This window comes from Fopius arisanus, unplaced genomic scaffold, assembly GCF_000806365.1.
Source record: "Fopius arisanus strain USDA-PBARC FA_bdor unplaced genomic scaffold, ASM80636v1 scaffold00145, whole genome shotgun sequence".
Classification (NCBI taxonomy): domain Eukaryota; kingdom Metazoa; phylum Arthropoda; class Insecta; order Hymenoptera; family Braconidae; genus Fopius; species Fopius arisanus.
In genome coordinates this window covers 168,750-181,259 of record NW_011887884.1, presented here as the reverse complement: position 1 = coordinate 181,259, position 12,510 = coordinate 168,750, and the positions used below count along the sequence as shown (strand labels likewise).

Here is a 12,510-nt window from a genome sequence, read left to right as displayed (position 1 = left end):
CATGTTCTCGCCTGTTTCATTTCGAGATTGCTACTAGCCTCCATCTTTCGATCATTTCCTCATTTTTCCATAGCTCTTTTATGATTTCCATGAGTGCCTCTTCCCCTTCCTCGGCAGATTTTCATAGAATTCAGCCCCTTCATTACTTGTTCCCGTGCTTTTCCTTTCTTCAGGTTGTTAATTAATCTCAACATCTTTCAGTCTGTTGGTTCCTTGCCGAGACTTGGCTTCCTGCTCCTGCTCCCTTGCCACCTCTACCACATCGGGTGTGGTCTCCTCCTGTTCTCCCTGCCTCCCCGGCTGCGTTCCTCTGATTTTGGGTTCAAGTTCAGAGTTTTCACCTCCTACTTATAGTCTATTTGTGTTTTGTCCTACTGGCCTTGCAATTTCTACTTTGACCAGAGTCTTGAAGTGTTCACCCACCCTTCGTCCGTTACAGTATTCCCTTTGCCCTTTGAAACTCTCCAGAAACAGTTCATCACCCACCACTGGTCGGACATCATTCTACTTGCCGCAACTTCTTTCTATTTTCCATTCATCCATTCATTCATTAATCTTGTTCTGATTATTCTTAGCTGTCTTTTGAATTGATTGTATTTGGAGTAGTGGTGCCAGTCTCTTCTTTTTCTGCATATTCTCAGGTTTCTAACCATTCTCCTTCGATCCCCTGTGTACTCTCCATTATTTCAGACCCGTTCTCTACCTTTCCGGCCGTTTTATATCGTTTTAATTTCTCCATGGTACCTTAACCGTTGTTTTAATTCATTTTTCTCATATTCTGTTAATGTCAGGGAGGTTCGTTCTCTGAATGTCCACTTCTTTTTCCACTTCTCTCTGAACTCATCTTGTCGAGAATCGTTCCATGTCAGACGTTCTTGTCCTCATTCCTCCTTCCGCACCTCTTGCTTCTCCTGTTCCTATTCTATTTCGAATATCAATGGTAGGTGGTCTGAACCTTCGGGCACTTCTACTTGGAGCCGTTTTATCCATCCTCCTCTTCCTCTAATTCAACTATAACGAGGTCTCATACACTTGATTGCCCCGTACTGTTCCGTTCAGGATAAGCAGGGCTTTTTCTTCCCACCAGCTCATTTGCCTCCCCCCATCGACCATATATTTTGTTGAGGTCGTTTTGAGGAAACTCTTAACTAGGAATGCTTCTAACTCATCTGTCTTTGATATTTCCTCCCTCCACTCGTTTCCTCGTCTCTTTTCCTCGTTCGTTGTGCTTGGTTCACAGTTCCATACATTGGCTTCCCAAATGACGGGATCAAAGTGACCTATTCATCCTCGGATTTCTGTTGCTTTTGTGTATCCTCGAGATGACTTAACCCACATTCCTCCCGCCATTTACGAAAAAAAAATCGAACTTTCATTTAAACCATTTTAACCGGCGTGTGTACTACTCTTGGCTTAGCCTCGAGTGGTAATATATCCGCGGAGTAGAATGCCCTGTTTTCCTCCCTTTGTGCACAATATACTATTCCGAAATATTATCGAAACATGCTATTTTGTGAAGGTAGACTGTTGGAAAATTATCCTCAAAACGTCCACTAGAAAAGTTGAAATTTTCAACAACGACAAAATAATAAGAAATCATTTTTCAGAATTCTTCATTGCTCAATCAGATAGGTTTTAACGGACTAGGATGGACGAGCGTTTCACGGTTTTGATGCTTCTATGCGAATTAATTACTTTGGATACTCACTTTACTCTATCGATAATTTTTTCAACAAAAGAAAATCCCAAATTGTAATGATCCCATTGATTGGACCAAATAAATTGTTTGCACTTATATTACTATTGAGTGGCGCTAGATCTGAGGCAACCTCAGGTAGGCGCGGAGCTGTAGCTATAAAATTATTAAGGTTCCAATTATACGGACCTAACGTGATTACAAGGGTGGTCGTATATTTGTGTGGTGGGGGTAATATCGAGCGATGGCGCATGCGCGTGATTCAAATGTGAGCCCAAAATGGTTTGAATTTTTATGTCCGTGTATGGATATTGTTTTTTTGATAAAAAAAAATGAAATTAAACGATGATGGTTTAGATTCAGTATTCATCGGTGGAAATGAAAGTGGGATGCTCGTGAACTGGAGAAGAAAATATTTTATCGTCGATTAAAGATTGAAGCACCGATAATTTTTTTGATTGTGAGAAATCGTTTCATTTTAATTTGGCATCGAGAGCGGGAAGTATAGAACAGAAAAGTTTGAAAATGCATGTCAAGTCAACTCAATTAAGAACATGGTACTATTTAGTAATTGGTTTCCAAACAATATTTCAATTATAATTTCAAAATTACTTCAAAAAATCTATGGAAGGCACAAAATCTTTTTTTATAAAGACGATTAAAAGCAATCAATAACCAATCAAAAGGATACCAACAAAAAAAACAATAATTGAAAAAATATTTCCATTAGAGAAGTAGAACATTTTTCTGCTTCACTTTTTCCACCACCAGGTTTCTGCTGAATATCCCCACTACTCTTGCCTACGCGCACGGCATCACGGGCCCAAAGGGGGTGCAGCCATAAACTTTATGGGTTGCGACAATTTTGCCTCATGGAGGTCGGGAGCTGGAGTAGCTCCGACAGCTGAGGTTGCCCACCTCGGGGCAGGATGGTAAGACCATTGTGGTCCTTTACTAATCCCTCCCAGTACCTAGGCGATACTCCAGCCTAATTCCCTATCCGCACTTGCCCCTAAGCTAACTTATAACTAACTTTTCCACACATTTCCGCACACACTGCGTTTTCTGGCGATGAAAAAACCCTCTTCATCAGCGGGGCTCGAAACTTGCGCTACACTGGGACGTTTTGTTCACGTGGCAAGCGCGCTAACCACTAGATCAAAAATGCCCTCCACGACCATCTTATAATATTTTTAAAATAACCTTTTGCCAATATTCCATGTTGTTTGGTCATAAAAAAATGTATTATTGTGGAAAAACTTCCATGATGAAAACCCGAAACTCTATTCAGGAAAAACACCTGAAAGGTTTCCGACCTGGCGGTTGAGGATCTTGATAGAATCTATAAACCAAAATATGATATATTTGAATTCGGCAAGTTTAAATTCCTTGAACATGGCGGAAACCGTAATTTTTGGCGCGTGGCGTAACTGAAAGAATGACAACAATCTGCGATAACTGGATGAAAATTGCGTTGAATAATAATTACCATGCACCATTTCGAGGAGCAATAAATATGATTCAAGATATGAAACACCTAAATTAAGCAAACTTCACAAAGAACATCGCAATAATCAACTTCATCGCAAAAACTGCCATTGACAGATGACCATTTCCTGAATTAAATGATTTTCGTTTCCATTTCAAAGTAATTTAATATTTTTTATCCTAAGGATAAAGCATCCACGACGGTTCAAACACAAACACAGCGAATTTCATAAACATGACGAGAAAAATGCGAACTTTTAAAACGTGACATGCTAAAATCGCTATATTATGACTCATAGCTATTGATCTAAAGGCTTGAATGGCTCATATGAGTTGTCAATGCGATGAACTCGATGAGATCTACGAATTTACATACAATATGCCCTCCATGGTCAACTTGAACGCCTCCATACATAGCAAAAATCATCATTTTTTACGTATGAACTAACGGAAAAAATGTAACCATTTGCAAAACGTGACATGCTCAGATGACTATATTATGGTTAATAGCTATTGATCTAGTAGATGAAATGGCTATAATGGGACAGTAATATGAAGATCTCAATGACATCTACGGATAAACGTGTAACGTGTCTTCATAGATCGAGTTTAGAGCATTGATAAATTGCAAAAAGTATCATTTTTTGATTGTGACATAACATGAAAAATGGAAAGAATCTCAATCAATTCCACTGATCAAAATTAATGAAAATGATTTCACGTGAAATTTATCATGAACCATTTGGAAGAGTGATGGATTCTCTTCAAAATGATATACGAATAATTCAGCCTAGTCCATTTGAGAGCATTAAAACATCCAATGATTGTTAATTTCTCAAGAAAACTGAAAAAAATTAGAATTGAAGGAGTCTAGTGTAATTTTGAAACTTATTTAATCAGCTTTCCACTGAGTATACCAGGTTATGGTTCATGGAAGTGGGGGGTGGGCTTCAGTCTAGGAAACCCAGGAAAAGCCTGGCAATCATCGTCGATTTTTTACTGATGGATTCCGGTGAATCTCAATTTGCAGGTCCACATGACACTGAAAAACCGTGAAGATATTGAAAAGTGTACCAATAATTGCTGGGATTTTCATCAATTCAATCTCAATCTATCCGATTTGATGTTCAATTTTTCCTGTATCAGGAAAATTCAAGCTTTCATTGAAAAATCAATGAGCATTCCAACATGAAAAATCGAATTTTCTTGTATTTTTAGGATAAAGGAGAAACTTAGCAGCTCCTTGTAATTGCATTTGTTTTCAAACCCGACTCGCATTGTTTCCAGACTTTGTGAACAAACATTTAAGAAATCTTCAACAATGTAGGGGAAAAAATCATATTTGATCTGATGTTCAACGAGTGAGAAATTTTAATAATAAATATCATTGAAGCAACGCCGTATATAGTTTTGCTATCGAAAAAAATATTTTGAAGATAGCGGAAGAAACACGAAAACGGCCTCGATCTCTTCGATCTTCAGATAATGAGTTAGAACTTGAGCAATGAAATCGCTCCGTCTAGAGAGAAAAATGTACTTTTGAGATTAATACTATAGAAAATTCATATGTCTAAAGGAATCGGATTGGTTCATCTAATTTTCTTCTTCCTTTGCCATGATTACAAACGTGAGATTTGCGAATCTTTCGACTTCATCTGAATGATACTAATGATTGGTGTGTGCCAATAGCAAATTACGATTCAAAAAGTTAAGCGATTTATTGTTAAAATTTCTTACCATCTGGAGAATATGGATTGTTAGGGTTGAGTGGTTGAGTCGCTGAGGAAAAACTAGACGATTCACCATCACGTATTGTTATAGCGTTCATATAATGACCTGCAAATGATATATTGCTGAATGAAATAGTGACGAAAATTAATGAGGAAATCAGAGAAAAAAATGTGAAATTTATATATTGGCTATTTGAATCATAGTCATTTTAAGGCCTTGTGTATGCTGGGAAATTCGGTAATGAGATCTCGAGTCTACTCATTCAATCTCCATTCTAACTAATGAATGATTTCAACACGGTATACCCATAACAAAATCAATGTTTTTTAATTCTACAGCAATTGACGTATCTAAGGACCATTAAGCGCTTTCATTTTAATATTGTATAAAAACTTACTATGATCACTATGAGGGCTATCAGGGCGTCTCTCTTCCTTCGGTTCCTTATCTGCGGTGGGATCAGTTTTGGCTTTTCGCTGAAGTTTTTTCATTTTTGCTCGTTGATTTTGAAACCAAACTTGGACGACCCGGACACTCAGACCTGTATCTTTTGCAAGAGCTTCTCGAACTTTTCTACATGGTTTAGGAGACAGTTCAAATGAAGCTTTGAATTGACGCCGTTGAGCTGATGTGAGGATAGTACGTGGACGCTTTGGCCCTCTGCGACCATCTCGAGGACGATTTTCATCGAGAAGATCGTCATCTGTAGAAAAATTTACATTATCAGTTTTTCCAAAACAATTGAAGCCATATCTTTTATGAGGTGTCATGTAATAATAATGTCTACCAGAAATAGAAAATCATATGAAATATCAGACATTCTACTAGGACTTAGTAATAATTTTTAGACTGTAACAATTGTAACTGTAGATAAATGCTTTATTGAATAACACGTTACATTCTCATTACATCTCCTTACTCACTGCATGAGAGCGACGGACACAACAAGGCCGCCGCTATAACTAGCCATTACACCAAGACGAAAGGGCAGCACGCTTTGAGCGATACTCGCCACAGACAAGTGCAAAGATACTTCTTATACTCAACATATTCAGTTTTCTTACTTGTAACTAATTATAACAAGTACAATATGGGTCTTATATATTGAATTTTATAATTTGGTAGTTGAATTTGTTTTGACTCCTAGGTCACACCATATATGAGAATCGTTGGTCAATACCGCATTGAGTGTAGATAATAATAATCAGAATAAAATTAGATTTCATCAAGATTTTCCTGTCACGATAATGATAAATATATGAGTCAGAAACAAATTAGGTCGTACGGCAGGTGAACTAAACTAGTATACTTTGTCACAAGAAAAAGGATGGGTGAATCCAGGTTTTGGAATATTATGATCTCACTGTCGACCATTGTCGGTATATTTAAGAACATATGCAAACGCGCTCAGATAATTAAGGATTTACATATGATCGTTCTAAGTGGGTGATTTCGAACGCGTTACACGATGAGAAAAATTCGAAGATGGACTCTATGATAATTCTCTCGACGAGGTAGTTGAGGGAAAATACTCGTAATAGACATCTTGTTATGATGATGCTGTTGAGAGGGATAGACACCACAGAATGAAATTACTGTCAGTTTGGTAAACTACGTCTAGTTTCCTGTGTTACTCTGATGATGGGTTAATATCATTAGTCATGTCACTAAAAATGCTCGAAGTTGGTGAAATACCTTTGCGTCTGTTTGCAAAATAAGATAGTCTTTGCCAGTGCTGTCGGAAGTCATGTACTTCTTTCACGTCTTCAGGTGAAGTAATGATGATTTGAAGCAGCTCGAGAACGTTACTCGCTGTACGTTCCCAAGTGGAAATTATATGAGGCGGGCCTGAGGTTTGATCAGAACTTGATATGGCGGTAGTCAGTGTTAACTGATTAGCAGAACTTGATAAGAAACTGATCAGCCTTCGATTTACCCAACCTGATCCGTACTACACTGATCAGGTTCTGATATGGTGAGCTTGATCTGAACCTGAGGTTCGCTCATCAGTGATCACTCTGATCAAGTTTGGAGTATAGGAGGGTCTGGAGTTGAATTGAGAGTCGTCCACCTGCAATGATTCGAATCAGAGTCTGATCATGTCAATCTGACCTGAAATTCAGCTGCCCATCTATAATTACTCTGATCAAGTTCGGCTCAAGTGGGTCTGAATTTAAACTGTAATCTACCTGCCTGCAACTATTCGAATCAGATTTTGATTAGATCAAACCGACCTGAAATTCTTCTGTCCCAGCAATTATTCGGATCAAGTTCAGATCAGGTGAACTGAAGGTGATTATTATTCGCAAAAGTATAATAGGTAGAATTTTTAATGAGTAAATTTTCGGTTATTGAAGTGAACCAATATCCCCAATATACATCGTATAAGCAAGTAAGTTAATTCCATAATAATAACACAATAGCCTAATGGTTAGCGCATGGATCAGGACACCGAGAGCAAGTTTGCGGGAGTCTGAAACGCGAGAACTAACCTCGAGGACTATCTCGCCGAGAGCACGACGTACGATAGCGAAGTGCCGGGAGGCCAAGAGCGTGGGAAGAAAATCACACCAGCAAGGCTGCGGCGGGTTCACTAGGGTAGCCCCTAAAGATAGAGAGCGTATCCCGGAAGGGTAGGACTCTCGCCCTGAGAACGTCACGCCAGGGAAGTATTGCTCCCACCCGGAGATCATTACCAGGGAGAGCGTAGCCATCACCTAGAGCAGGGCCCGGCAACCTGGGCTCATCAGGCTCACGCGGCTCCTGAGGTTTGTTAATGAGAGCTGGGAGCAGGATTTTTTTAAATCCTTGAGTACTGGTTCTACCGATACCGACAGAGGGCGGACCGAGCAGCAATTTTCAACTTTTGGAAAATTTTGAACAGCCGTATACTTAGCGCACTAATTAATGGGAATCATTAATTAACTTTTTAAATAATTTGGAAATAATTTAGGGAAATTCAGGAAGTAGGTTTCATAATTTGGGGAGATCTCGTTAATTAATTATTCATTTTTTTTAATTAAAGCGTATAGTTGGTGAAAATTTCTCATTTTTTATTTTCCTCAATTGGCAATTACGTGGAATCATTTGGGCAATCGATTTCTGTAGATTTAATAATTTGGGCAATTGACAAAGAGATGATAATCAATAAATTAAAAAATTCAATCAATTTTCAGCCCTGCGCATGCGCGCATGCATACCCGTTCCATTCTTCATCATCGGGCACACTAATCAATGAAAATCATTAATTATGCTATGAAATAATTAAGAAATAATTTGGGGAAAAGTAGGGAGTAAGTTTCGTAATGTGTGGAGATCTCGTTAATTAATTATTCATTTCTTTAATTTAAGCGTTGTGACGAGGCGCTTTTGCAAGCCCCACCCCTGCCCCCTAATAATTATTTATTTAACTCAAATAGCAAGAATGAGGCAACCGCGATGAGGTTATAAAACCTGTCACCGTTGGCTCCCACTCCCGCGATCATCCTTCCCCTTTCCCCGCGTTTCCCGCCACCCTACACTCGCGCCAGCAAGACGTAGCACCGCTGCAGAGATGGATGAAACCCCCTCCCTCCCCAACCCGCCGTTCCCCTCACCGCCTCGCACGCCGGAGTAAACAACTGAACCCACCATCCCTACGTCACGGCCCACGTGACCCGGAAAAGAAGAGGACATCCATCAAGAAGCGCCGAAATTAATAACTAGAACGAGGACACTCAATGACGAGTGTCCCCGATTGACCCCGATTATCACCGATAATCAAGGAAGAATGAGAACGAGTAATGCGACGCCATCACTCGTTATACAGCTGCCTCTGTGGAAAGAATAAGTTATTGCAAAGAGGTTTTGGAGAGATTTGGAAGAGTCTTAAAGAGAATTTCGAAGGTTTTTTGGGAGATTAATTTAGAGGAGAAGTTGTGGACCATTGTGGAGTGACATTTTTGAGGAGAATTGTGGAAGAAAAGTGGACACGTGGTCCGTGGAGTAGTACGAGAGATTCAGGAGTGACGACGGGAAGAACGGTCATCGAGAGGAGTTATCGGTTGGATCATTTTCGTGGAGGATTAAGGAAGCCGCCATCCCCGTGAGTCCCCTTCCTTACCTTTCCCGCCCCAACAAACATTACCAAAACCCCTGCAAGGCCCTCTCCCCAACGGTGAGCCTCCAGTTAAGTCTTTTTGCTGTAAATAAAGCCTCCTAATTATCATTATCATTTTTTATTCGGACCCCTCACTTCACCCCCTTTTTGGTTTCAGCGGTAGAGTCATCCCTTCTTGTTACTGTTAATCCTCCGCGTAGCCACAAGATGGCTGGCCTTACCCCCCACCCTCGAGATATTAATACAAAAAGGCCAAATTATATTTTTTATAATATTATTTTGTTGTATTGTTCTGTATTCGGACAACTAGGAAATACAAATTTAGTTATCTATTAACTAAGAATAATCATTGAAAACCCCCGTCGCCCTTATTGTTTAAGGTCCTCCCTTGATTTCCGTTAAACTAAATTACCCGAATATCAGAATCTCGAAACATCGTGCCCGTGCCGGGAATTATTATCTTTAATTCCCCGGCCAAGGTCACAGCGTATAGTTAGCGAACATTTCTTATTTTTTATTTTTAAGTTGGGAATTACGTTGAAAAAGTTGAGGAATTTATGAAGAGTTGATAATTAATAAATTAGATAATTACATCAATTTCCGGTCCTGCGCATGCGCGCGTCCACACCCGTTCCTTCCTTCGTCATCAACACTCGTTTAAAAAAAGTTGAATATTATTCATGGAAAACTTGTTAACTAATTTTATAGAGGATAAAGCAGCAACCTAATATGAATCAGAAAGCAAACTTCGATCACTGAGTTGTCGAAATAGCGATAAATTGGATCGTGATTTATTTTCCATTTTTATCGTTTTTCCTTGTAAAAACATTGTAGAGAAATGAAAAGTAGGGGAAAATTTCATTCAAAGAAAATTCACACAACGTCATTTCTTAAAGAGAACACTAGTCAATTAGAGTGGAAATGACTCTTCCATTTCTCTGTTTTTTCTCGCCAAAAATCCAAAATAATCACATTTTTGAATTTTTGACGAAAATGAAAGAAGAACAGTAAGGGTTGAAAGGGAACAATGGGAAACTGAATGAAACATCAATTTTTCGTTTTATTTGTTAATTATTAACTTGTTCGATTATTTGAAAAATCCAATTTTCGAAATAAAATTAAAAAGTAATGGAATGGAAGTATTGCTGTTTCATACGCTCATAATTTTTTCATAATTTGGTGGAATTAATTACAAAAAAATATTCGAAAAAGTCCAAAATTTCTGGAATGAAATTTGAAATGATGTTTTTCTGTGCATCGGTGACATATAATTGGAAAACAACGATCTTCTTATGATAATAACACAGCAAGTAAATTTCCTGACAACGAAGTTTGAAGTTCAAAGAAATGGGAAAAAATTGAGGGGATCTCAATATTATAAGTGCATTATTTGATTTTCGATTTTTCAAAAACTGGCAACTGTTGTGTTTGAAAGTAAATTAATAAATTAAATATTTCCATATTAAGACACATTCAGTCGAATGTTCTAGCAAAATCAAGGCAATGAACTTGACGATTTCGCAACGTCAAACACGGCTTCATTCGCGGAATATCCTAAGTCAGGTGAAATTGATGTCGAAATAATGCAAGTTAAGCATCACGTGAATTCGGACGTTCAACTCGACTCAAACAGTTGCCAAGCCTTGACAAAAGATATTTTTAAAAAAAATCAGTCTTGTCCTAGCTTCGAAACAAGGAATGTCAAGGGAACGAACTCCTCGTGATCACTAGATACCTGTTCCCGGAATCAGTTAAAATCATTCTGCCGGGCGTTTATCTTGGTGGTTCGAGTACTGGGATAATTGATCACAATTACGCAGACCTTCGTAGTGGTCGATCCCATAACAAATTTTCAATAATTAAAATCTGCGAACATCAATATCAGGACAATTTAAAACACACCCTTCATACTTTGTTCCCATTTTGTCGGAAAATGAAAGACAAGTGTTCGAGTGTATCGAGTTCAACAGCTGAAGAGTGAGTACCCTAAATATCACGTTAATCTGTCGTGCGGGATTCCTCTTTCTCTCATCTCTTACAATTAAATTGGTTGTTTTATGATATTGTAATTCAATGGGAATTAAATTAGATTTCCTTTTGATTGATTAAAACTCAATAATAAACTCTCATTCTACTAAATCTCATTACTATTCTTGAAGTAATTAAAATATACCTCAACTCATATGCAACAGATGTGCCTAGCACTTTAAAGGTAAGGATTCTATCCTAAATAAATTAATTATTTTATTGCCCGGTCAGAGAAAATTGGTCGTATATGAAAATAAATATCCTCTCAATTTTCCGTATCCAACACAACAATGAACTGGCTTATTAATTATTGAAATTTTTTCAATTTTTCAAAATAGAAAAACAGTTGGGATCAATTCTCCAAATGATTCTCCCTTAAAAAAAAGGAAGATTTCGCTAATTACGTACTTTAAGTTTAAAAAATTGATAATTAATTAATGAGGTCTTCCCAAATTATGAAGCCTACTCCTTAAATTTCTCCAAATTATTTCCTAATTATTTCATAGGTTTATTAATGATTTCCATTCATTAGTACGCCCGTTGGCGGAAAATGGAACGGGTATGCATGCGCCCATGCGCAGGGCTGCACATTGATGTAATTATTTAATTTATTACTTATCAACTCTTAATCTACGTAATTCCCAATTTAAAAAATTAAAAAATGAGAAATTTCCGCTAACTATACGCTTTAATTTTGAAAAATTAATAATTGATTAACGAGGTTTCCTTAAATTATAAAACCTACTCCCTAAATTTCCCCAGATTATTTCGTAATTATCTCATAGGTTAATGAATGATTACCATTAATTAGTGCGCCCGATGACGAATGATGGAACGGGTATGCATGCGCGCACGCGCACGCCTGGAAATTGATTGAATTATTTAATTTATTAACTATCAACTTTTGCCAATTCTTCAAATTATGAAATCTACAGAAGTCGATTCTCCAAATGATTCTATTTGATTTTCAATTCAGAAAAATAAAAAATAGGAAATTTTCGCTAACTATACGCTTTAAGGCCCGGGTGGAGGGATTTTTGCCCGACATGTCCCTAGGAAATTCCCTAGAAAAAACGCGTTTTACGGGTAACTAAATGCCAGCACCTGTAGGGCACTGTGCATTTGGAAGAAGTATAATTTTTTTATTTACTTTTCAAACTTTTTTCTTCATAAATATTTAGGTGGTAATTTGGTGGAATTTAGGAGAACATAATTATAATTTGGGAGTAATTAGTTGTTGTTTAATAGATTTTTCCTTTTTTACAATAATAATGTGTAACGAGCATCGGGTATGCCCGTTAGGATCCCGAATAAAAATCCAAAAATGGAGAGAGAGTGAGGCAGTTGGGACGTAGGTTAGGTTTAGGGAAATTAGGATTTCCCCCCTTTCGAGGTGGTTTAGAATAGGTTAAGGGTTAGAGGAAGTTTTAGAGGATAGGGTCAGCCCTCCAGATCGGGTAGGTCCGGC

General features: G+C 37.9%; 1 protein-coding gene across 2 annotated transcripts in view; it reads right to left on the bottom strand.

The window, feature by feature from the left end:
• The window catches only part of LOC105272149 (LIM/homeobox protein LMX-1.2), a 168,879-nt gene that overhangs the window by 39,386 nt on the left and 116,983 nt on the right, over positions 1 to 12,510 (bottom strand). Inside the window, exons 3-4 of one of the 2 annotated variants that reach the window (XM_011314092.1) lie at positions 5,313 to 5,618; positions 4,922 to 5,020 (exon numbers count right to left, since the gene is read on the bottom strand). In XM_011314092.1, coding sequence (XP_011312394.1) covers positions 4,922 to 5,020; positions 5,313 to 5,618 — 405 coding nt within the window. The remainder of the gene's footprint in view (positions 1 to 4,921; positions 5,021 to 5,312; positions 5,619 to 12,510) is intronic. The other variant, XM_011314093.1, reaches the window with a different exon arrangement.